At 35.7% G+C, this 27,818-nt stretch overlaps 1 protein-coding gene across 2 annotated transcripts in view; it reads left to right on the top strand.

Moving 5' to 3' along the window:
- Nucleotides 1-27,818, top strand: part of UNC13C (unc-13 homolog C) — a 663,443-nt gene that overhangs the window by 431,402 nt on the left and 204,223 nt on the right. For both annotated transcript variants that reach the window (XM_055279200.2, XM_055279199.2), the window contains one exon: nt 7,280-7,365. In XM_055279200.2, coding sequence (XP_055135175.2) covers nt 7,280-7,365 — 86 coding nt within the window. The remainder of the gene's footprint in view (nt 1-7,279; nt 7,366-27,818) is intronic.

The following is a 27,818-nucleotide window of genomic DNA, read 5'->3' as shown; positions in this document are numbered from 1 at the left end:
TAGATCTCAGCAAGAAGTAGATCTTGGGATTTAAATTTAAAGAGGGACTACTACATAAAATATGAAGCCAATTATTTAAACTGTAAATATTTTGAGGAAAAAACCAATAGCCTAATACCAAAAAAAAAAGAAAGAAAAAGTTAACTGTGAAAACATTTTCAATGCATGGGAATTTTTTTTACTGTAAAAGAAAAGAACGAGCCGGGCGTGGTGGCTCACACCTGTAATCCCAGCACTTTGGGAGGCCAAGGTGGGCGGATCACAAGGTCAGGAGATCGAGACCATCCTGGTGAACGTGGTGAAACTCCAGCTCTACTAAGAATACAAAAAATTAGCTGGGCGTGGTGGCGGGCACCTGTAGTCCCACCTACTTGGGAGGCTGAGGCAGAAGAGTGGCGTGAACCTGAGAGGCGGAGTTGCAGTGAGCCAAGATGGCACCACTGCACTCTAGCCTGGGTGACAGAGGGAGACTCTGTCTCAAAAAAAAAAAAAAAAAAAAAAAAAAGAAAGAAAAGAAACATGGGCAAGATACGTTGGCTCTGTTTCTGATTCTATCTTTGATTTGTTTCGTGTTCTAGTATACTTTCCTAATATCTAACGTTACTGAGTCTAAAATGAATGTTATTAAAGTTCCGTTTACTTCTCCTCTAAATATCAAACAAACTCATGAATATTGTTTTTTCTTTATTGGAGAGATTTCAGGGCTTAACTCCTGACCACCAATTTTTTAAATTAGAAATAATAACAACTGAACAGGGGTTTTGTGAGAAACAATATTATCCATCTTTTAAAAGAACTCATGTATATAGTAAAACTCCCATTGATTCTACTTCAAAATTGAGTTTCAAAAATGATATGCTTAGAAAAATAATCATATTCAGCTTCACAGGCTGTATGAAGTAGAAAATAAGAGTCCTAATGTTTATGTATCATTTCTGTGAAGTAAATCAGTAAAAATTAAAAGCATGACTCCCCAACCTAAGCTTTACAAATTTTCAGTACTTTGGTGTGTTTTCTTCCAGCTAATCTTTCACACATATAAACATAGAAATTCATTTAATAATATTTGCTTCCATAGTGTTTTTTATGAAATATATGATCATATTTTATATGCTAATCTATAATTTGCATTATTCACCTAATATTGCTTGAGAAACATCTATTCATGTCAATTGAAATAGATCTGCCTTGGTCATTTCAATAGCTGCATATTTTTCCATGGTATCATTTAACAGCAGGATGATGCAGCCAATGAGGGGACTCCTGGGGCACAGAGAAGAGAAGGGGATAGGGACAACACAGATATTGGTATAGAAAAGAACTGAAGGCCTGTAGAGAGTCATTAGATAACTATGAGAAAATCAACTTCAAAAAAAAGCCTGAATTTTCATCAACTTTTAATTGTTTCCAGTCTGATAAGTAGAAAATTTTGACTCTTAGTAAGGTGAACAGCTTCTTTCTTGTGTTTATAAGGCTTTGACATTTTTTAAAATTTCCCTTTCATCTCAGCCACTTTTTCTTTCATTTTTTATCTAGATTTTTAACATGTTAATAATACTATATGTTCCTTATATATTAATAATATTCTCTTTTTGTCTTTTATATAAGCCGTATATATTTTTCCAGTTTGTTGTTTTATTTTAAATGGTGATTTTTGTTTTGCTTTTTCTTTCCAACTTTTATGTGAGGTTCAGTGGGTACATAGGCAGGTTTGTTACACGGGTAAATTGTAAGTCATGGGGGTTTGATATACAAATTATTTCATCACCCAGATGATAAGCATAGTAGCCAACAGGTAGTTTTTAGATCCGTACTCTTTTCCCACCCTCCACCCTCAAGGAGCTCCCAATGTCTGTTGTTCTTTTCTTTGTGTCCATATGCACTTAATATTTAGCTCCCACTTATAAGTGAGAACATCTGATATTTAATTTTTGTTCCTGAGTTAAGTCACTTATGATAATGACCTCCAACTCCATCCATGTTGCTGCAAAGGACGTGATTTTATTCTTTTTTATACCTGTGTAGTATCCTATGGTACAAATGTACCACCTTTTCTTTATCCAGTCCACTGTGTATGGGCTTCTAGGTTGAATTCTATGTCTGTGTTATTATGAATAGTGCTGTGATGACCATACAAGTGCATGTGTCTTTTTGGTAGAAAGATTTGTTTTGGTTTTATGCCCAGTAAAGAGATTGCTGAGTCAAATGGTAGTTCTATTTCAAGTTCTTTGAGAAATCTCCAAACTGTTTTCCACAGTGGCTGAATTAATTTACGTTCCCACCAGCAGCGTATAATCGTTCCCTTTTCTCTGCAACCTCACCAGCGTCTGTTATGTTTTTACTTTTCAATGATTGCCATTCTGACCAATGTGAGATAATATCTCATGGTGGTTTTTATCTGCATTTCTGTAATGATTAGTAATGTCAAGAATTTTTTCACATGCTTGTTGGCCATGTGTAAGTCTTCTTTTGAGAAGTCTCTGTTCGTGTTCTTTGTTCATTTTTAACGGGGTTGCCTGCTGTTTTTGCATGTTGACTTGTTTAAGTTTTTTACAGATTCTGGATATTACCTTTGCCAGATGTATAGTTTGCAAGTATCTTCTCCCATTCTAAAGGTTGTCCCTTTACTCTGTTGATAGTTTCTTTTGCTGTGCAGAAGCTCTTTAGCTTAATTAAATCCCACTTGTCAATTTTTCTTTTCGTTGCAATTGCTTTTGGGGTCATCATAAAATCTTTGCCAGGACCTATGTCCAGATGGCATTTTCTAGGTTTTCTCCTGGGTTTTTGTAGTTTCCAGTTTTACATTAAGTCTTTAATTCATCTTGAGTTGATTTTTGTATATGGTGAAAAAGATCCAGTTTCAGTCTTCTGCACATGACTAGCCAATTATCCCAGCATCATTTATTAAATGGGGAGTCATTTCTCCATTGCTTTTGTCAGCTTTGTGAAAGATCAGATGGTTGTAGGTGTGTGGCCTTATTTCTGGGCCCCCTATTCTGTTCCATTGTTCTATGTGCCTTTCTTGGTGCCAGTATCATGCTGTTATGGTTACTGTAGCCTTGTAGTATAATTTGAAGTTAGGTAGTGTGATATCTTTGGCTTGGTTCTTTTTTCTTAAGATTGTTTTGTATGTTTGGGTTCTTTCTGGGTTCCATATGAATTTAGAATTTTTTTTTCTAATTCTATAAGAATGTCATTTGCCAAACTGCTTTCCAAAACAACTATAACATTTTGCATTCTCAAAAGCAATGTGTCAGAGTTCCAGCTCCTCTGCACGCTTGCATCTTTGCTAGCCCTTAATATTGGTGGGCTTTTGCCTTTTGTTTTTTTTAAGCTATTCTAACAGACATGTATATCACATCATAATTTTATTGCCAAGTATCTAATGACTAATAATGTTGAGCCTATTTGCATGTGTTTATTTCCCATCTAATTTTTTTCTCTGCTGAAGTGTCATTCAAATCATTTGCCCATTTTTATTGGGTAATGTTTTTTCTCTATTATTGAGATTTTAGTGTGATGTATATATCCTGGACATAAGTCCTTTATCAGTCACATGTTTTGCAAATTTTTTTCTCCCTGTCTGTGGCTTATCTTTCTGTTTTCTCAACAGTGTATTTTGAAGATCAGATTTTAATTCATGAAGTTCAATTTATCAATATTTTATTTTATGGGTTTACACCTTTGTGTTACATCTAGACAATTTTTGCCTAATATAAGGTCATAAGGATTTTCTACTATGTTTTCTTTCAGAAGTTTTATAGTTTTAGGTTTGGCATTTTGGTCTGTGGTCCTTTTTGAGTTAAATGTTTAATTTGTTGCAAGGTATGAGTCAAGATTTTTTCTTTTTTGCATGTGGATATTCAAGTATTTTAGCATCTCTCGTTGAAAAGACTGTCCTTTCTCCACTGACAATACTGTTACACGTTGTCGAAAACTAGCCACTCTTGTATTTGAAGATATTCTGTTTAAATTATTATATTTTCATAGAAAGCTGCAAATGCAAGTAATGTTTGTTCTTTACTTTAAAAGAAAAACAACATTTTTTCCTCTTCTAGTGCTTTTACTTTGCCATGTCAGTTTTAGAATCAGTTTGTTAATTTCCACAAGAAATTCTGCTAGAATTTTGATGGAGATTGCATTGAATCTATGAATCAATTTGAGAAAAGACAAAATTCTAACATTATTGAGTGTATCAGTCTATAAATACAATATATTGATTTAGGCCTTATTTAATTTCTTTTTCAATACTTTATAGTTTTCTTCATATAAATCTTGTACATATTATCTTAGATTTATAACTAAGTATTTAATAACTTTTGATGCTGCATTAGTCCATTTTGACACTGCTATAAGGTGCATGCCTGTAGTCCCAGCTACTCGGGAGGCTGAGGCAGGAGAATCGCTTGAACCCAGGAGGTAGAGGTTGCAGTGAGCCAAGATCGCACCACCACACTCCAGCCTGGGTGACAGAGTGAGACTTCATCTTAAAAAAAAAAAAAAAAAAAGAAAAAAAAATGCCCAAGACTGAGTAATTTATAAAGGAAAGAGGTTTAATTGACTCACAGTTCTGCATGGTGAGGGAGGCCTCAGGAAACATAATCATGGTTGAAGGCTGAGGGGAAGCAAGCAGCTTCTTCACAGGGCAAGAGGAGAGAGACAAGAGCACAGGAGGGAACTGCCAAACACTTTTAAAACCATCAGATCTCATGAGTACTCACTCACTATAAGAGAACAGCATGGAGGAAACTGCCCCCATGGGAATTACAGATCCCTCCCTCAACATGTGGGGATTACAGTTTGAGATGGGATTTGGGTGGGAACACAGGGCAAAACCATATCAGATGCTATTATAAATGATACTGTTATTTTAATTTCAATTTCCAATAGCCCATTGGTAGTACACCGAAATACATGATTTTGTATTCTGTGACCTTATATTTTGTAGCTTCTTAAATTAGTTTTTTAGACATTTTCTATGCAGACAATTTTTAGCATGCCATTTTTTATGTAGAAAACCATGTTGTCTGTGAAGAGTTTTATTTCTTCCTTTGCTATCTATATGCCTCTTACGTATTTCTCTTGCATTTTAACAGAATTTAGGAACTCCAGTACAATGTTATGTAGAAATACTGAGAGTCAGTATCATTGTCTCCATCCTTAAGTATCAAGTGTGAGACTTAACAATAATTTTAGCAGTAGAGTTTTGTAGATTCTCTTTATGAGGTTAAAAAAGTTCACTTTAATTACTATCTTCCAGAGGGATTTTAAATCATGAATGAATGTTGAAGTTTGTCAAATATCTTTTCAGCATCTATTGAGATGATCATAAAATTTTTCTTCCACAGTCTAACAATACGGTAAATTATGTCGATTCATTTTTGAAGGTTGAATTAACGTTGCATTTTTGGGACAAACCCCTCGATCGTAATGTATTATTCTTTTTATAAATTGTGAGATTAAATGTGGTATATTTTGTTGAAGATTTTTACATCTATGTTTATGAGAAATATTCTTTAGTTTTTTGTGTGTTTTAGTTTTTAGTTTTAGTTCTTTATTTCTTTGTTTCTTGTATATTGTACTGTAAAGTTAATATGATCTTATTCTTGATTCAAATAAATTAAAATAACTAAGGAATTTTGCCTTTTTATAAGCATAAAGCACTCTTATTATATCACAATTTTGATGCTGCATACTAATTACATAAAATCTAATGTACTACAAAATGTATGATGCTAGTATTTATGCTCAGACGAAACCTTTTGAGATAAATTGTTTGCTTAGGGTTATTTTTATATCAATAAAGTAAAATTTAATATTGAAAACTAATTTATATGTATTCAGATTGTATTAAATTTTTTTAGAAAAGTTCTGAACTTAAATACTTGATAAATGTAAAGCTTCTGATTTAAGTTTTAAAATCGAATGCCTTATTAGACAAATTGATAAAATTGGCAGTCAGAAAGGGAAACTGATGCAACACACTCTAATTTTGATGGAAATATGGACTAGACTAGTTCTGTATGTGTCAGTAGTCTTTTCTTATTTGAGGTTGTCTTGAGGTCATATTTCCTTAGGTAACACTTTCCATACAGGATTATACTCTTTTTTTATTCGAACCCCCAAATGTGGATGAATGTGAGAGCTAGCTCTGTTCTTTGATATAAATATTTTTATTCATGTGTACGCGTCTGTATATATATAGAGAGAAAATACTTCTAGTCTTACATTCTGGCATGGAGTGAGTGTTTACATTGTAATAAAAAGACTCGGTCATCATATTCATTGGGCTTATATTATTAGGAGCCTTATCATGATACTGAAAACACATGCAAACAAAATAAATTTTTAGAAGCAGTCAGAATCTTGTTTTTAACCTAAGCTTGTTTAGTCTAAAACACAGACCTGCCTGGACGTTCTGGAGTATAGATTAGTCGGTGTCCACCAGGAGCCATTTTGCCAGAGGGAGTGAGGAATCTTTGTTCAAATAATTCACATGAAGATAATAGATAATAGAAAAAATAGAAGTACTTAAGTGTGCTTCAAAGAAAATGGCTGAGGGACATATATGAGGTGTGATTTTGTAGTGTCACGTGGTGTTTGCTATTCAGCTTCATCTGATCTATCCTCAAAAGTGAGACATAAAAAGATGGAGTCGGCCAAGTATGGTGGCTCATGCCTGTAATCTCAGCACTCTGGGAGGCCAAGGCGGGTGGATCACCTGAGGTCAGGAGCTCCAGACTAGCCTGAATCAACATGGTGAAACCCTGTGTCTACTAAATACAAAAGATTAGCCGGGCATGGTGGCATATGCCTGTAATCCCAGCTGCTTGGGAGGCTGAGGCAGGAGAATTGCTTGAACCCGGGAGGCGGAGATTGCAGTGAGCCAAAATGGCACCATTGCACTCCAGCCTAGGTGAAGAGTGAGATTCCAACTCACAAAAAAAAAAAAAAAAAAAGATGGAGTCTTCCATAAAACCGAAGGAGCTCTTGAGACCCAAACACTCATCACAAGACATCCACAGGGAGCCCCAGGCACCGTTACTTTGGCACTGATATAATGAAGTCTCTTTTCTTACCATCCAATAACTTTTTAACATTAAACTCTAGTGCGTAACTTTTTTTTTTTTACTTATGAAAGTTCATAAAGAGAAATGTCATAAATAAACATATTTATGAACTGTGTAATAACTACTGTGGTATATATGTAAAATGCTGTATTTTGGTTTTGAGGCATGCCATTCTTCTTCATACACTAATACAATGTGTTTGCTTTTAGGTTTCCTCAAGAGCTGAACATGGGAAAAATAAGTGCTGAAATTATGTGGACTCTTTTTGCTCTGGATATGAAATATGCTTTAGAAGGTAATTATAAATATTTATACTTATTCGAATACATGTTAGAGTTAAATGGTGATATTGTGTTCTTGGCTTTAAATGTTAAGAATTGAAACATTAAAACACTAATTATTGTGATCAGTTTAGTTCTAAAACTTACTTCCATATGGTAGAAAGATAAGGTCTCAAAGTACTCAAAAAACCCTAAAGAAGTATATACATTTTTAATTATATGGTCTAAGTTCTTGGATCATAAGAGTATTTCACTGGTAGGATTATGCTCATATGCAAGAATATTTTATGGTAGTTCATTTACCAAAGCAGGCCATATTGAGGGGGTGGATGAGTTGTTTAGTCCAGATATTTGTCTACCTGGACTTGGAAACAGTATCCACGGGGAGGCGGGTCAAAATCCTACCAAGTTTACACAAGAACAATGGCAGCGGTCTTCACCCGAAACTCCACTCCGAATAAGTACAAATCATTCAGTGTAGAAAAAGAGAAATACAGCTCTAAGTTAAGCAATTCTATAAATATTCTTTGTGCACCCACATTGTGTTTACAGTTAGAGACAGAACCATAGACCCGGTTACTATCCTCTAGAAACTAACAACCCGGTAGAAAAATTTCTTTGTACTTATTCAGTAAATATATATTGAGCCCATAGATACTAAATGACCATTGGTGCACTGGATGTAGGGGATGCAACAGTGAACAAGATAGCCCTGGTCCCCACCCTCATCAAGATTATAGAGGAGGACTACAAGAATGCAAACAGTTGCAATGTGGAGTGGTGAGGGCTTATGATGACGGAGTGTCTAGAGAAGCACCTACATCAGACCTGGGGCTAGGGGACAAGGCAGGCTTACTACGGGAACGTCCTCTAAGAAAATGTAACTTTGATAAAGACCTAAAGGATAGGTAGGAGTTAAGAAGAGCTTTTGGTAGGACAGAGCGCTAGCAATTAGAGAAAGCACAAGGTGCATTTGAGAAGAGAGAACTCAATGGGCCCAATGAACAAGAAAGAGGTAGCAAGAGTAAGACAGGAGAAATTAGCAGGGACCAGCAGACAGGGCCTTGACTCTGTGCTGAGAGAAACAAAGTCCCATAAAGGATTTTCAGCAGGTGAATGTCTTATTTAGATTTGCAACTTAGAAAAATCATTTTGATTACAATATGGAAAATAGGTTGTGAGAGTAAGACAGGTTTTATAGAGTTCATGTTTCTCATGCTACTGTTTAATAGCTTTCCTGTACCAGGTTGCAGAGGGAACATACAGTTTTTCTTATTTGGAAAAAAAAGGTACTCAATAGATCATAATACCTAGTTTTCTGATAAAGTCAGCCTCTCCCACTCACAAATAGAGAGGTTTATCTAATCTTTAAAATCACACGAGAACTGCTCAGAGGTACAATTCCTTACTTTGCAATGAGGTGTTTCTTCTACAGTTTATTAATGACCCAGCCCTTCCTACCTCTTCCATGTTTGCCTCCTACTAACCACATCCTTTTACATCTCTCTGCTTTCACTGTCTCTTTGGGACCCCAGAATTCTCTTAAATCAGACAGGAACTACCAGTCCACTCAGCAAATAACTTTTTTTCAGATAGCATTCACTACCGTAGGCCTATACTCAGCATCCCCCCACCCTCCTTGAAAGTCTATCAGGCATCTGAAAATTTTTAGGGTCGATATAGATTCTTAAACTCCTCTGTCGGAACCGACTCTTCCCAGCTGTTCCCGATAGCGGTTATTGGTACCACCATTTATGCAGTTACTTAAGCACTTATGGGTTATCATTGATTCCTTTATTGTCTTCACTACAATAAACGTTTATTCCTGCCTGAGGGATTTTTTTGGTCAGCTGCTCTGATGCCTGGAATTTTCTTCCCACCAATCTTCATAAGCAGCCATGTAGGGCTCAGCTGCCCACGCCTCCCCAGGGAAGATTTCCCTCACCACATTATCTGTAGTAGCTCCCAGGAATAACTTTATTTTAATTTGCTGCATAACAACTAATTTTATTTGATTATTTGTTTGTTGATTTGATTATTTCTTACGTGTCTTTTTTACCACAATGTAATTTTTGTGTCTATGACTTTTACCGACATATCTACATCGCCTATAATGATGTTTAGAAAATAGAAGCTACTCGATAACTACTTGTTGAACCAATAAATTACCAACGTTACCAGGTAATCCCAACTCAATGGATTAGTGGAAAGGGCAGTAGAGGAGACATCAATCTGTGACCGTCTTTTGCTGTGTGACCTTGGGAACATTCCAAGAGCTCAACACCTTTGTGTTTCACTGTTCTCCCCTTTTGTTTGAGTAGTACAAAACTCAGTGCATTTTCAAACGTTTATTGCCCTTTTGTATCATGACGTATAAGCCAAATGTTATAGAAAGTTGATAATTAACTTTACCATGTAAGTTTTAGAGTAAATTTAAAATGTACTCTAAATCTATGTCTTAGAGTAAATTTAACTGGGGACTTAGGTACAATTCTGCATAACCGTATTTTCCATATTTAACTATGATTCAGCATACTTCATATACATTTGGAAGATTAAAATGTTTTAATGCTTTTTAGTAGAATAGACGGTCTTACTAGTGACATTTTCAATTATATGAGATTAGAGCTTTTTGACAAAAAGAACTATGTTAACCATGTGTCAGTCCTTAACACAAGCCTGGCATGTAGTAGTTGCTCAATAAATAATGGTTGCATGAAAATCTAAGGTGCACTAAAGCAGTGTGTAAATGAATATATATGTGTAGATTAGCAACATAATTCAGAATTATTTTCATTTGTATTAGAGCCAGGCAGTTGTACATTGTTAAAATTTCCTGTATGTTTTATGTATGTTTGTTTGTTTGAGATGGAGTCTAGCTCTGTCACCAGGCTGGAGTGCAGTGGTGTGATCTTGGCTCACTGCAACCTCCGACCCCCTGATTCAAGCCATTCTGCTGCCTCAGTGTCCCAAGTAGCTGTTTTCTAGTCCCTTCTATATTGAAGTACATTGTTCATCAGTTTAATTGTCCATATTGATATTTGCACAACAGAATAGTAAAGCTTTAGCTCATCAGAATGCCTTTTAGCCTCAGTCCCTACCCAAAGGCTTTCTAATATATAACAATCTATTTTACATTAGCAAACACAGCCCACAGAACATCTGGCAAAATGCTGCCTTTATGAGATAAAACCACATTTTAGCCATCAAGCAGATTTCACAGACTGGTTAGTAAAAATCAGCTGTCAGGCTGTCTAATACAAAGTCGAAAAGTATTCCATTAAATCCCCTATGTCGTTTTAGTGGGGAAATGGAGATCGGGGAGAATAGACATTGAGAAGCAGGGCAAGACCAAGGTGGAACGATACGTTTCAGGCTCATCTTCCTCTGCTTGTTCTGCATGTTTCTTCCCACACCCTGTCTGCCCTGCCCCTTCTTTATCTATATCTTACGAGCACCTGGTGCACTCAGGGCTTTCCAAGAGATTAAACACACTGAAGCATTTGGGGCATCCTGGTTATCCCTTCCAAAAGATCTGAAATCACAATAAGGAAATAAACACATTATAATTAAAAACTGGGATGGTTGGGGGGTTGGCAAATATATCCTGCATACACTGAAGAGCTGGAAGTGGCTATGTGGGAATAAACATAAAAGACAATTAAATGGGAGCAAGAAATGAAGCTAATTAGCATCTGCTTTTCACCTCTAAACATGTATCTCAGAAATGTAGGAGATTCTTGCCTCCTTTCATCTTTCATTGAAGGAAAGCATCAGTGTTAATACCGTTGACCTAAACTTGGGAGCGCAGTTCCTCTTTCACACTTAAAGTAAGTGCATTTCACAGTTTCCTCCACTGGCAGTTCCCTTCCAACCCGCACACTCCCTCCTCCCTTGCAATTAAGTTGAAACTACTTGTTTTGTATATCTGGAGTAGATAGAGAAGGCAAGCTCTGTATAATTAATCTAGAAACATGCTGACTAAAATATTTGGTTTCTAAGTAACAGAAGAAAAATAGACATCTAAGACTGTTTGTAATGCTGTTATTTAGGTACACCTTTGACCATCTACTAAATCACTTTGTTATCTATTTCAGTAAAAGATAATTAAAATATGTTTACCTGAGTAATATACCATGCTCTTTTGATAGAGCTGAATACATCAGAGTAGGTATGTAATTAACTGGTCAGCCACTTTCTCTGGTCCAACTTAAAAAGTAATCAAATGGTAAGAACAGGGCTAAACTAACTTCTCGGGCTATGAATGTGGTCCCACTTGCAGTGTAGGCAAATCTATTTGTTGAACACACAGCTAGGTGCTCTGATACTATTAGAAGTTCAGTGTCTAATAACTTCAATAACTTTTAAGTCTGTCTTTCTATTATACAATGGTGAACTTTAGCAGAATCTCACGTAAATGGAAATGAGTTTCCAAAAACCCACTGAGCTGGTATTAGAATCAGGATATGGAACCTTACCTGTTCAGATATTTTTAATTAGTAGATGGTCACTATATAGATAGAACATAAGGCCTTGATGAGTATTTTATCCCTGCCTGAACTCAAACTCTAAGATTGTAGTTTTATCTCATATAATTCTGCCTCTTTGGTTTTGAAATAAGGAACAACAGTGGACGCTGACATTCAAGGATTTAGTTAAGTTACCTGGTCATCTGTGCTCCTGGAAAACACTGAGCTTTCTCACATTTTTCATTTCAGATGATATTAGAATTTAAATTTCTTGTTAACTCAATTCAGAGTCTGTGTTGTCATGAATACAGCTGGTCTTTCACTGTTGAGCTTGGTACTCAGTCAAGTATGACAACTTTTTTTCTTTCTCTCATATGTGAGGCCTCAGGAGACTAAAAGGCTGAGACTGGGTGATCTTTCTCTCTCCCTTGCACAACATACCCACTTTTCTAGTTAATTGTTTTAGTAGCTAATTATTTTTGGTGAGCTTAATGAGTCAGAAAAGAATAAGATGAACAGGTCCCCTGCAGTAGCACCAAAATAGGAAAAGAGAAACTCTCAGCTTGGATACCTAAAAAATATAAGATTTAGGGTTAGTGTATCAGTTACCTATTATGATATAATGAATTATCCCAAAATATAGTGGCTGGCAACATACATAAGTAGCTGCTGTTGTTGAAGAAATGATGGGCTGGGGGATTGCTTTCCTAGGTGACATACTTACATGGCTATTGAGTAGTTGTGGGCTGTCAGCAGGAGACCTCAGTTGTTCTCAGCATGGACCTCTCCACAAAGTCCTTGACCATCTCCAAGATACAGCTGCTAGCTTTTCCCAAAGGGGGCAATGCAAGAGAAAAGGCAGAAGCTGCCATCTGTATTCTCTATACTGTGAAGCCACACTCAGTCACTTCTACATTATCTCGTTGGTCACACAGTTCAGCTTGTTCAGTGTGGGAGAGAGTACGCAAGGATATGAACTCGAAGGGTCAAGGATCACAGGTGTCATCTTGAAGTCTGGCTAGCACAATTAGTATTTGCCTCTCTGATCATTTCTGTATAATATTAGCATATTCTTATTTTAGGTCAGGTTTTTGTTTGTGATGATTTTAAATAAAAATAATAGTCAATGTGGATAAAACCATTTTTTTTCCGTTTGGCTTCATTTCCCTCAGCCCTTCCCATAACAACAGGAAAATGAGGTGAGCAAGAAACGACTCTTGAAATTTTATAAAAATAAATTATTGTCTAAGATGCTAAAGCTCTTGTTAGCCCTCTGTAGTTTTCCTCGCCAAGCTCCTCTGGGAAGGGAATTCTGGTTCACTGAAAAGAAATTAACCAGACACTTTCAGGAAAGGCATTCATTTATCTGTTGTGCTCTCTTCATTTCAGAACAGTGGTTTTCAACACTGATTGTACGTTAGAATCACCAGGGGTAGAGCCTTGGCCTTTTGAAACACGCCCAGATTTTTTATCTTATTTAGCAATTGCCTATTTAGCACTTGCTAGATACTGGTTTAAGTGATTTATGAATATTAAATTATTTGATTCCCACAACAAGCCTATGAAATAAATACTATCATTATCCCCCATTTAGAGGGGTTATTTTGCCTGAAATTACATTGCAATTGAATGGAAGAGCCAAGATTCCTGGTGGTTCTAGTATGTATTCATACTAGATTGATGTATTCATGATTGAGTGCCATTATTCATAATGTGAATTACATTTTGGAGGCCTTCTTGGAGAATCTAATAAAATATGTAGACTGTATTACTAGAAAAATGCTAAATAGCCTACACATCAAAACTCTGCATATATTCTCTCAAAGATATGTATACAAATGCCCTATAGCTCAATCATTGACTTCTCCCAAGGATCCATGAACCCCAGGTTCAAAACTTTTGCTTGCTAGAGCAGCGATTATCCCTGGACCAGCAGCATCAGCTAGGCAGTTGGTGGAAATGCAAATTCTTGGGCCCCACCCCACATCTACCTAATCAGACATCCTGGGAATAGGGTCCAGCAATTCCTGTTTTAACAAAACTTCCAGTTGCAGCTAATGTGCACCAAAGTTGAGAACCACTGCTCTAGAAAACCGCTGTGTGGAAGCAGGTGATTTAACTAGCAGATGAACCCATTTCATGATTCTTTATAGACACCTCATTGTCCTTGGCTCATCCTTATGCAAGTAGAAACTATCTTCTGTTAAAACTTGGTTTATTTGATAAAAATGATCACCAAAGGAAAATTAATCACAAACATTCATTTAATTTTTCATTAATACACACACTTATATATTATGTATTCAAGGAATTCCCAGAATGTTTGCTGTGTGCCAGGCATTCTGTTAGCAAGGCTCAATGCAACACAACAGGCGTGATCCCTGCCTTGAGAAACTTTTTACTTTACAATAAGCAAATAATCACACAAATAAACATACAAAATTTAATCAGTGATATGGATGAAAAGCATGTCCATTAGACACCTCTAACTTAAATGTTTAAAGTAAACCTAGAAGTACAACCTTCTCACCCAAATCCTGTTCCTCTCTTGGTCTTTTTTTATTACAGCAAAATATGTTACCATTTGTGGATTATCAGATATTATCTTTGATTCCTCATTTCTCTTGCTCTACCACAATCTCCAGACACTTGACATAGACAAATCCATAAATACTTACCTGTTCTACCTCCAAAGCATATTTGGCTCTCACACTTCTCTCCATCTCTACTACCTCCAACTAGTTCTAGCTACAGGCCCCCTTCACTTTGATACCTATCATAGCCCTCTAAGTAGTTTGCACATTTCCGCTCTTGCTTTCTTATGATCCATTAGCTCATAACATTCAGATTGACTTTCACACACTTAGATTACATCAAGACATTCCCTGGTATATAAAAATTTCCAAAGGCTTCCTCTTTCAATTGACCAAAATTCATTATTCTTACTATGGCTTATAATGTAGCATGTAGTCTGGGCTCTACCCATCTTTCCAGCTTTACCTCATTCACTTTCCTCTCACTCAAATGTAGCCACGCTGTCCCCATGACTCTTCCTTAACTGAGCCAAATGTGTTCCCACACCAGGGCATTCATATCTGCTTGCTTTTCTGCCTATGAAGCTGTTTCCCTTCTCTTCATAGAGGGCTCCTTTCCATTCTTCAAGTCTCATTTCATGGTCACCTTCCTTCACAACCCTACCCTGACCTTTACAACCCTACCCTGACCATCCCATCCCTCACAACACTCCCACACACCTCCAACTCTTTTTTCTCCCCCAAACACTTACTATATCTGAATCATATGCTTTAGCCTGGTTATTTGTTCACTTCTTTACTACTTTTTTTCTGTTTTTGATGCCTTTTCCTTTTTTCTGTTTGTACATGTTTTGGTCACAATCCAAAGCAAAAAGAAGATACACTTTTACAGCAATATAGTACACACACACACACACACAACCAAAACAAAAACTTCATGAAACATAAACATCATGATAAAGATAAAAAATTCTGAAATGTTATTTCTTCATAGATGTGTATGTACCTTATATATGTATCTGTATATACATGAAGATATTACATGTTTATAATATATAGCATACATATATGACATATTGCATATAATTTATATATACATATTTAAATTCTGGTCATCACCCTCTAAATTGATGTTATGACACACTGAGGGGTTGAAGCTAGCAGTTCATAGACTATGAAAGTTTATAATTTCATTTAAAATTGAATACTCCTATTCAAAAAATAATAATTGAATATTTTAAAAAATATATTATGCCACCTTAAATCTCACAAAATATATCTTTTAGATATATTCAGATATATTTCTATGTTGATAAATTTGCCAATATAATACAGCATATAGATAATTTCCACAACAATATTTGGAATTTGACACAATTTGGGCCTGTTTTTGTGTACCTAGCTCTTTATTTCTAAATATACATAAAGAAAATGTTGTATTTATGCATAAAAATGTTTTCTCTTCAAACAAATTAAGATATTCCTGGTGAATGATCACATCTCTTGGGCAAGGTATTTGAATGGAGCATTTGAATATAAAAATCTATAGACAGCCATTACTGCCAGAAGGAAAAATATAGTAAGAGTTCAATCAAGAAAATAAAGTTAGTATTGGCTGAAAACAAGGGAACGGAGCTAACTGCATTTTGCATATGTCAGTATCATAACATGGTAGGTTTTCACTTACGTGAAAATTATATATTTAACTTTATATTTTTTCTATCATTTTCCTGCTATTAGTTTTACAGCCATGTACCATCTGGGAAGAGATAGGAGAAAAAAGAAAAGATAAAGTGATGAAAACTTGCTTAGATTTTTCTTCCTTATTAGTGGTTTTTAGAATTTTTTAGAGAGATAATAGATTGAAAGCAATTGTTAAAATTAGTTTAGAAAAGTTCATTTTAAAAAGGAAACAGATATACCTAATGTAAATGACGAGTTAATGGGTGCAGCACACCAACATGGCACATGTATACATATGTAACAAACCTGCACATTGTGCACATGTACCCTAGAACTTAAAGTATAATAAAAGAAAAAAAAAAGGAAACAGAAATATTTACATGTCATGGCCTTAGATGCTCATTGCTGCCTTGCTACCTATGGTAGATAATAAAGATGATAAAATTGTTTAGGAACAAATGAATATTATCTAAACTACTTGAACTTGAATTGTGGAACTTGTAAATTTAGCTGTCTCCTCATTAAGTCAAATGAATCACAAGCCCAACGATGCATGCACATATGTGGATATAACCAATGAAAAAAAATAGCTGTGGCTATTTTTGTAATATTTTGGTCAAAAAATCTGTGCCTTTGTTTGGAGACTGCTGATACTCAGCCAGTGAAAATGTTTTGGAAACAAAAGAAACTTGGGAAGGAGGTGGCAGTCGGCATGAAATCAGCTTTCTAGAAACTTTCTCCTGATAAGCAGTTTAGGAAACCATGTTTTTTGTTTTGTTTTTCTTTGGAAACCTTCCAGGGAAAGCGCTGAAGAAATGACCTTCTGTTGGTTCTCTTGAGGTGACTGTCAATTATACATGTTTGTTGTAAGTGTGACATGGCTACAACTTGAGAAGGGGAAAGGACTTGGCTAAAGCCCATTTATGCTTTAGATCAAGCCTTTTCAAGCATTATAGATAACATTCACATGTGTGTTATACTATCAAGAAAATACCTGTGAATGGTTTGTGGTGAGTAACTTCACACACATCTTAATCCTACATCAATGGGATATCCAATTTGGCAAAAACAATAGAATTAGGGGCAAGAAAATGTCATTTTTAGAATCATAGTGGAAGAGGAAGATATCATCTAGACCTATTGACAGTCTGCTGGCTGGAAAGGACAGGAGCAGATTGGAGCATGGAGAACATCTTGGAGAGAAAACAAAAATGTTTCGTGGGGAAATGAGTGTATTGTGCTGTGCTCTGCGCTGGTTGCCCTCTCTGCGTCTCCCCAGGAAACTTCAGTGCACTCTGCATTACTTGTCATTGGAAGGGTTCTTTAAGAATGCTCCAAAATGCTGATCTTAACTTCAAAATGTGTCCTGATGAGCCAAAGCTGACATGCTATGTATACAATGCCATGTACTGTAAGAAACTCCAGGCCTTTCTGGACTACCAGGGACCACTTCAGCATGTGAAAGAGTATGAGTGACATTAGGATATAGTTTATTCGTTTATAAGAAGAAATAAATTATTTGTAAACCTTAGTACCATCACTAGAATGAGTATAAACACATTACAGTGAGTAAAAACTCACAATTCACTATGTAGATGGCAGAGTTCAACGACACCATGACCCCAAATCACTGCTCTGGCTTATTGGAAAAATACAAAAGCAGTAAGTAAAAGGATAAAAACTGGACCTGGATTGGTGGGGTGGAGCTACAAGAGAAGATTCTACAATGAAAGGAGGCAACCAGTAGTAAGTGGTTTGCAAATTGGAGAATTCACTGTACAGGTGAATCACAACCCAAGTTATGAGGCTAAAGAATTTTCATGCTGTGTTCCACATAAGAAAAACTCACATGGACAACCAGGCATGAGAGATCTTACTAATAGACTCAAAGGCAAATGACACCTAGAATTAAGTGATTCCTTTCTCAATTATTGTAGTCCCTCTTAGTGACACTATTCAAATAAATTTATTCACCTCCTGAGAAGTTAGTCTAGATCAGTGGTCTTCACACTGTGTTCTATGGAACACTAAGTTAAAACTTCAGGGACTGCTTTGGTGGTAGCTAAGGTTCAGAGAAGAATGACTACTGGCCAGCTAATTTTCCCTCTGTTTGACATAGTGTGTTTATTAGTCATCTATGCAACAAATTATCCCCAAAGTTACTGCATAAAACAATGCAAATGCAAATATATCATCTTAGAGACTTTTGTCGGCCCGGAAGTCTGATGTCGGTTTCATTGGGCTAAATCAAGGTATTGGTAGACAGCCTTTCTTTCTGGAGACTCTAGGAGAGAATCCATTTTCCTGTCTCTCACAAGCTTCTAGAGGCTTCCCACATTTCATGGCTGTGGCCATCTTCCAAATTCTATGTCAGCAATATCCAAGTATTTTTGTCATGACTCTAAAAATGACTCTTCTGCCTCCCTCTTCCACATTTATGTTTCCTGTTGAGTACATTGAGCAGAACTAGAAATCCAGCATAATCTTTTGTCTTAAGGTCAGCTGATTAGCAAACTTAATTCCAACTGAAACCTTAATTCTTCTTTGTCATTTAACAGAACATATTCATATTCAGTAATCTGGGCATGTTTTCGCTGGGTCCTCTGTCCTAGAGTCTCTTACAAGGCTGAAATGAAAGTGTCATACAGGACTTGGCGTCATCTAAAAGTTCAGTTGGTGAAGGATCTGCTTCCATATTATTTCGTATGGTTGTTGACAGAGTTCGGTTTCTCAAAAGTTATCTCACTGATGGCCTCACTTCTTCCTTGGCATTTGGCCTGTGGCCACCTTCAGTATCTTTACAAGTAGGCCCCTCCAACATGGTGTCTTGCTTTATCGAAGTACGCAAGCCAAGAAACCGAGAGCCTGAAAACAAAAAAAATAAAAATTGTAATCTCTTATAACCCAATCACAGAAGTGAGAACCCATAACTTTTGTTGTATTTTAGTCATTAGAAACAAGTCATTAGGTCAAATCTATGTTCAAGGGAAGGGGACTACCCCGGGGGGGAGGTGGTAAATAGTAGGAAGTAGAGATTATTTGGGATTATTTTAAAGGCCGTCTTCCATGGTGTGTTGTTTAGTCTCAAAGACATTGGCTTTAGTCAGACAGGATGAGTACAAAAATCTGTCTCCATTACTTACCCACCATGCAACAATGAGCAATTGTTCTGTCAACTCTGTACATCAGTTTCTTCTTCTGAAAAATCATGTTGTTGTGAAGATTAAATTCGGTGCTACGTTTAAAATGGTTAGAGAATTTCCTGGTACATAGTAATAAGTGCTCAAATATTAGCTTTGGTGATGATGATCATCAGTCTTCACTTGAATGAAGAATTCAGTGCTAAAACCTGAGTTAACCATTCAGCTAGATATATTCTAAAGCTATATCTAAATAAAGAATCTATATGTTTCATTAATGACCTACAAATTCAATTTTTCTACTCTCAGAATATATAAAGCATAACATTTTACAAATACCAGAGGATAATATGACCAAATAATTTCTTCCTTTACTATTGAAAATGTATATGATATGGTTTGGCTGTGTCCCCACTGAAACTTCAACTCAAATTGTGTCTCCCAGAATTCGCATGTGTTGTGGGAAGGACCCAGGGGGAGATAATTGAATCATGGGGACTGGTCTTTCCCATGCTGTTCTCGTGGTAGTGAATAAGTCTTACAAGATCTGATGGGTTTATCAGAGGTTTCTACTTTTGCTTCTTCCTCATTTTTTCCTGCTGCCACCATGTAAGAAGTGCCTTTCTCTTCCCACCGTGATTCTGAGGCTTTCCTCAGCTATGTGAAACTATGAGTCCAATTAAGCCTCTTTTTCTTCCCAGTCTCAGGTGTGTCTTTATCAGCAGCATGAAAACAGGCTAAAACAGTATATTATTTTTCTGATTTAAAAACTTACAAAAAAATTGAAAAATACAAAGCACAAAGAACTTCAAAATTACCCAGTGTATTTATCCAGAAATTATGTATACACTTACATATTTGCTTTTCACACATTTAATATAATTTTATATAAAACATTTATAACTTTAATTTTACATAATAATTAACCAAAATACTTTTTATGAAAGAAATTGTAGCTTATTATATTTTACTATTGACAACTTTTGTTTTTATAGTCATAAGTGTTCTTGACTTAGTTATTTGGTCAGCCTATACCTGCAGGTCATTTTTTTGAAGGGAAATGTTCATGGATTATAACACTGTAAGTCCCTGCATGTCTGAAACTACCTCTGTTGTGCTTGAGAGACAGTGTGGCTAAGTATATAATTCTTAGGTGATACCTATTTTCTCTCAGAACCCTGTGGATACTTCTCCATTGTCTTTTGGTATATAGGGTTATAGCAAAGAATTAGAAGACCAGAATAATTTTCTTCTTTGAACACAGCCTGTTCTGTTTTGTTTCAGCCTAGATGTGAATAATACTTTTTATTTATTTCAAGGTTGAAAATACACTGGAGGGTTTCTTTCATTGTTAGTTGTGCCTGGTACTCCATGAGTGCTTAAACTTTGTAGACTCAGATATCTCTTTAATTCTAAAACATCTTTCTACTGTTTCTTTGTTTTGATCTGACAAAAATCAAATCATGTCTCTCTTCTGTTCATGACCCTTGTCACACACAGAATGAAATCCATTCTTTACCCTGAACTGGAAGGCCCTGCATTATTGCTGGAGGCCCTGTCTCTGAACTCATCTCCGATGATTCCCAGCTCATCCCTTTGTGACAGTCACTCTGAACTCTTTGTCCTTCCCCAATCACATCATACAAACCTGTCCCTCAGGTTGTCTGCATATCTGTTGCCTCTGCTTGGAATACTCTTTTCCTGAATATTCACTTCAGGTTTCTGATAAGGAAGTCCTTTACTGCTTTATAAAATAGGAAAGTAGTATCACCCACTGACATGATATGCTTATTTGTTTATTGCCTGTTTCGCACCTTAGACTGTAAGCTCTATGAAAGGGACTTTTCTGTGTTGTCTACTGTTATAACCCTAGCATCTGGAGAAGAATCTATTATGTGGAAGGTAGGTACCTCACACATGTTGCATGAGTAAATTCCTCAGTTTAGTTTCCTGGTATGTTCTCTGTGCTAGATGTAAAGTGGGTATGGGTAAGCACAGCTGCAGAATCCCCAGGCAGTGTGCCCTTTGATCCCTTGTTTGCTTCCCCAAATGTTGATAGATTGCAAATGTGCTTGTACTATCCCATGGTGCTCCCTGCCTCCTGCCCCACCCCTTCTCGGATTGGTGGTTGATCAAGCACTGAAGGATTTCTGCCTCTTTCTTCATGTGCTTCTCTCTCTCTTTCCCCTAGCCCCCTGTCGGGGCCCGTATTTCCCATATATTGTATAATTCCTTAAAGTTTCTTGCATGTGAATGCTATTCTTCTCTAGAATAGCATTCTCTTAAAGGATTTTGTAGTGATGAAATGAAACAATGCTCAAAATGCTCTATTATATTTACAGGGTTGTGCAATCACCATTATAATTTAAATTTATTCATTATTGCAGAAAGAATCTTTGTACCATTAGCAGCCACTGTCTGTCTTTCCCTCTCATTGAACTGTAGACTTTAAATGGGTAAACTTTATGATATATAAATATTTCAATAAAAAGTAATTTATAAGTGAAAGTGTTATACAAATGTTTTTAGTTATTATGATTAAAGGAGCAATGCAGAAATTCCTAAGGACAAGTTAAAGCATTATTCTTTTATGAACCTCCCATATTTTTCCAAGTCTTTATCTTTTTAAAAATGTAATGATTTCTAATGTTATCACATTATCTATAATTTTCTCAAATCACAACAGTTATTTCCCACAAATGATAAAAGCAGTATAGAAACATATAGTTATATTTAGCCCTAACATATTAACTATAACTAGTATTTCTCCCATCATTTCTTTAATCAAATTCATTTATGTATACCATAATAGAGGTGGATAATTTCCATTATAACTAGGTATTGATATTTGTGAATATTTATTCACTTGTAATTTTAATCAGATTTTTTCTTAGTTGAATTCTATGCAAGGTACATTCAGATTTTATCATTTACTAATTTTTATTATTTATCTCCATGGGAATTTGCTATTGACGTTTTGAAGGCAATGTAATGACAGCATTGCCATTTTGCTATTCCTTTAACTTATTTCTATTTGCCTAAGGAGAACTATGTCAATCACTCTGGGAGTAAGTAACAGAAAGTAAAAAGTAATGTAGTTCTGGATGAAACGTTAAGGGATTTGATTTGGAGAATAAAACTGAATTTTAATAGTATTTTATCTTTTATAGTTAAAAATGCATATGATACATCAAAATGCACACTTGTAACTAAAACACTTTATTTCCAAAATAATACGCCAATTTGAGGGTAGGAACATGGGAACAAACCTTTGTATAATTATTGCTTGTTTTTTACGTAGTCTATACATTCAGCATTTTTTTAATTTAACCCTAAGATGGACTCTAATCTAATAGTATGTTGACATGTTTGATAAGTGAAAATTTCAGATTCTATATTCAGATTTTTGTGAATAAGAAAAAAGCTATTCATTCTATTTTTTAAGTTGTGCTTTGTCGATTCTTATACCACTTAACTTATGGTGATAAAGCACTTTTACATTTAGTTTTTTAATCTTCATATGATGAAAGTGTCTCGAGCATATTGGTTACTGCTTGATGACTGAGTCCAACTGATATCAGCTATTAAAACTTTTGGGAAATTTGTGGTCAGTTGTAAAAGAAATCCAAAATTATTTTACTACTAGTCTTTTCATGCTTCTTTCATATTGAATTTCGCCTTTCATTTGTATGTTTGGATTTTTTTTTTTTTTTTTTTTTTTGCTTTCTTATCACGCTGAAGGTTGAGACATTTTTTTAATGTGTTAATTGCTCAAACTCATTAGCCTATTAAGCTTCTCAACATCATATAAGGTAAATCAGCATTAAATATTAATAGAAATTAAGGTACACAGAGGTTAAACAACTTGTCAAATTACATTTTCTGTACCATTGCTGTTAAACGAGTTATCTTACGTCTTGTTTTATCTTGTTTAAATTTGCACTAACTGAATAAAATTTTGCATGAGAATTTAAAACACATTTTGTTTTCACTGCACTAAATACTATCTCAGGAATTTCAAGAACTAGAATGAGCTTTCTGGGAAATGGAGGTCTTTCATTCAGTTATTCCACTGAGAGGTTCTGGCATTTGGCAACAATATTTAAATAGCTAATGTAACTGACGGAACAGCTGGTGAGTGAGTTTGAACAAATCTTGCCTCCTTCATGATCCAAGTCTTCCCACCGGAAATTTCAGATGTCATGAACCATGTAGCAACTTCTCTTTAGAGAAAACCTGGGCAGAAGATGGTACACCCAAAGCAGTTACATTAACACTTTTTACTTCCTACTGCCCTTGCAAACAAAGTAATTTGTTAAGTCACTACTCAATCAAGAATATTCAGAATAATTATTGCTGACAGAGTACTGGACTTGGAGATTTATTTTGTGAATGTTTGCATTTGTTAAATTATATATCCAAGAAATTTAATGTATAAAGCAGAAATTCAGGTTTATAACACGTGCAAATTTCCTGGAATAATTAACAATTTTAAATCTTAGATCTTCTCAAATAATTGTGTTGCCATATTGGGGGATCATCTCTGCCAACTTTACTTCTCTGAATCACGAGCTTTTTTTTTCTGCCTAGAGGGCCAATACTTTTTCTGTGTCTTCACAGTAGTTCTGAGAACTTATCTCCTTTTTCCATTAATGGCTAAATATTTGGAATGTCTAATAGGGTATCTAATATGCAATATCACATATTGTCAGTACATACTAGTATATTAGAGTGTACATCCATCTGGTTTTATCTTAAACTCTGAAATTTGATGTCAAATATTTTTATCGTTTCACTATTCTTGCAAAATCCAATTTTTATAAAACAGATCTACTTAAAGTTAATATGCGCTGCAGTCTATGTAATATGAATTAATTGCAACTGAGGAAGTACTTTTGAAGACTGTCGGTTTTACATTCTTCAAATTACTTTCTTTGGTAAAAAACTTCTGTATAAAGTGGAAAATCATATGTGCAATAAGCACAAGCTCAGCGAATTAGACCATATGGTCTCTGTAGCTATAATACTTGGAAGTATCATATAGTCATTCTTTAAGATCATTTTAAAAATCTACTGCACGGATTCTTTCTAGAGATAACATTAATCAATTTTTACATTTCAAAATAGCTAGAAGAAAATAATTCACATATTCCTAGAGTAACAAAAAGATAAATATTAAGGTGATATTCTAATTACCCTAATTTGATTATATGAATGTTTCAAGTTAGCACATGTACCCTGAAAACATGTACATCTATTATGTATCAATAAAATAAACAATTTTTAAAGATATGACTTCTATATATTTATATTTAAACACGTTTCTAACAACCACAAAAATGTTACTCATTTGACCATTTAATAAGCTAATATTTAAATAGCTACTCTGTGTCAGGCACTGTGCTAAGTACTTGGGACAATAAAGACATAGAATCTCTGCCCTAATAGAGTCCACAGTCTTGTTAGGGAGATGGGTATTTAACAATTATTCTTGCTTATTTAAGTAAGAGCAACTGTGTTACCTATTAGAAAAAATGAGTGTGTGGTGTTAGAAAAATAATTGAGAGGGGCATTTTGTCAGGTGATTCAGAAAAGTGTTCCATGATGAAGTGATTTTTGTGCCAAGATTTCACAAACAAGCAGGATTTAACCAGTTGAAAAGGGATAGTGCACTCAAATTAGAACTCAGGATTAAGAAACTCACTCAAAACCACACAACTACCTGAAAACTGAACAACCTGCTCCTGAATGACCACTGGGTAAATAATGAAATTAAAGCAGAAATAAATTATTTCTTTGAAACCAATGAGAACAAAGACACAATGTACCAGAATCTCTGAGACACAGCTAAAACAGGGTTAAGAGGGAAATTTATAGCACTAAATGCCCACATCAGAAAGTGGGAAAGATCTAAAATCTACACCCTAACATCACAATTAAAAGAACTAGAGAAGCAAGAGCAAACAAATTCAAAAGCTAGCAGAAGACAAGAAATAACTAAGATCAGAGCAGAACTGAAGGAGATGGAGACACGAAAAACACATCAAAAAAATCAATGAATCCAAGAGCTGGATTTTTGAAAAGATTAACAAAATAGACTGCTAGCCAGACAAATGAAGAAGAAAAGACAGAAGAATCAAATAGACAAAATAAAAAATGAGAAAGGGGATATCACCACTGATCCCACAGAAATACAAACTACCATCAGAGAATGCTATAAACACCTCTATATAAATAAACTAGAAAATCTAGAAGAAATGGATAAATTCATTAACATACATCTTCTAAGACTAAACCAAGAAGAAGCTGAATCCCTGAATAGACTAATAACAAGTTATGAAATTGAGGCATAGCCTACCAGCCAAAAGAAGCCCAGGACCAGATGGAGTCACAGCAGAATTCTATCAGAGATACAAAGAGGAGATGGTACCATTCCTTCTAAAACTATTCCAAATAATAGAAAAAGAGATTCCTCCCTAACTCTTTTATGAGGCCAGCATCATCCTGATACCAAAACCTGCCAGAGACACTTCAAGAAAAGAAAATTTCAGGCCAATATCCCTGATGAACATCTTTGCAAAAATCCTCAATAAAGTACGGGCAAACCAAATCCAGCAGCACATCAACAAGCTTATCCACCACGTTCAAGTCAGCTTCATCCCTGGGATGCAAGGCTGGTTCAACATATGCAAATCAATGAACACAATCCATCACATAAACAGAACCAATGACAAAAACCACATGATTATCTCATTAGATGCAGAAAAGGCCTTCGATAAAATTCAACACCCCTTCATGCTAAAAACTCTCAATAAACTAGGTATTGATGGAACATATCTCAAAATAATAAGAGCTATTTATGACAAACTTATTGGCAATATCATCCTGAATGGGCAAAAGCTGGAAACATTCCCTTTGAAAACTGGCACAAGGCAAGAAGGCCCTCTCTCACCACTTTTATTCAACACGGTATTGGATGTTCTGGCCAGGGCAATCAGGTAAGAGAAAGAAATGAAGGGTATTCAAATAGGAAGAGAGAAAGTCAAGTTGTCTCTGCTTGCAGATGACATGATTGTATATTTAGAAAACCCATTGTCTCAGCCCAAAACTCCTCAAGCTGATAAGCAACTTCTGTGAAGTCTGAAGATACAAAATCAATGTGCAAAAATCACAAGCATTCCTATATACCATTAACAGACAAACAGAGCCAAGTCATGAGTGAACTCCTATTCACAATTGCTACAAAGAGAATAAAATACCTAGGAATACAACATACAAGGGACACGAAGGACCTCTTCAAGGAGAACTACAAACCACTGCTCAAGGAAATAAGAGAAGACACAAACAAATGGAAATAAATTTCATGCTCATGGATACGAAGAATCAGTGTCGTGAAAATGGCCATACTGCCCAAACTAATTTATAGATTCAATGCTATCCCTATCGGCTACCATTGACTTTCTTCACAGAATTAGAAAAAAACTACCTTAAATTTCATATGGAACAACAACAAAAAAAAGCCCGTATAGCCAAGACAATCCTAAGCAAAAAAACAAAGCTAGAGGCATCATACTACCTGACATCAAACTATACTACAAGGCTATAGTAACCAAACAGCATGGTACTGGTACCAAACCAGATGTATAGACCAATGGAACAGAACAGAGACCTCAGAAATAACACCACGTATCTACAATCATCTGATCTTCAACAAAATGACAAAAAGAAGCAATGGAGAAAGGGTTCCCTATTTAGTAAATGGTGTTGGGAAAACTGGCTAGCCATATGCAGAAAACAGAAACTGGACCCCTTCCTTACACCTTATACAAAAATTAACTCAAGATGGATTAAAGACTTAACCATAAAGCCTGAAACCATAAAAACCCTAGAAGAAAACATGGGCAATACCATTCAAGACATAGGCATGAGCAAAGACTTCATGACTGAAACACCAAAAACAATGACAACAAAAGCCAAAATTGACAAACGGGATCTAATTAAACTAAAGAGCTTCTGCACAGCAAAATAAACTATCATCAGAGAGAACAGACAACCTACAAAATCGGAGAAATTTTTTGCAATCTATCCGTCTGACGAAGGGCTAATATCCAGAATCCACAAAGAACTTAAATTTACAAGAAAAAACAACCCCATCAAAAAATGGGCAAAGGGGCCGGGCGTGGTGGCTCACGCTTGTAATCCCAGCACTTTGGGAGGCCGAGGCGGGCGGATCACGAGGTCAGGAGATTGAGACCATGGTGAAACCCTGTCTCTACTAAAAATACAAAAAAAAAAAAAAAAATTAGCCAGGCGTGGTGGCGGGTGCCTGTAGTCCCAGCTACTCAGACAGGCTGAGGCAGGAGAATGGCGTGAACCTGGGAGGCAGAGCTTGCAGTGAGCCGAGATCGCACCACTGCACTCCAGCCTGGGTGACAGAGCGAGACTCCGTCTCAAAAAAAAAAAAAAAAAAGTGGGCAAAGGATATGAACAGATATTTCTCAAAATAAGGCATTTATGCAGCCAACAAACACATGAAAAAAAGCTCATCATCACTGGTCGTTAGAGAAATGCAAATCAAAACCACAATGAGATACCATGTCACACCAGTTAGAATGGCAATCATTAAAAAGTCAGGAAACAA

Source organism: Symphalangus syndactylus, chromosome 5 (genome assembly GCF_028878055.3).
Source record: "Symphalangus syndactylus isolate Jambi chromosome 5, NHGRI_mSymSyn1-v2.1_pri, whole genome shotgun sequence".
NCBI lineage: Eukaryota > Metazoa > Chordata > Mammalia > Primates > Hylobatidae > Symphalangus > Symphalangus syndactylus.
The sequence above is the reverse complement of the archived record's forward strand: the minus strand, read 5'-3'. Positions and strand labels throughout refer to the sequence as shown.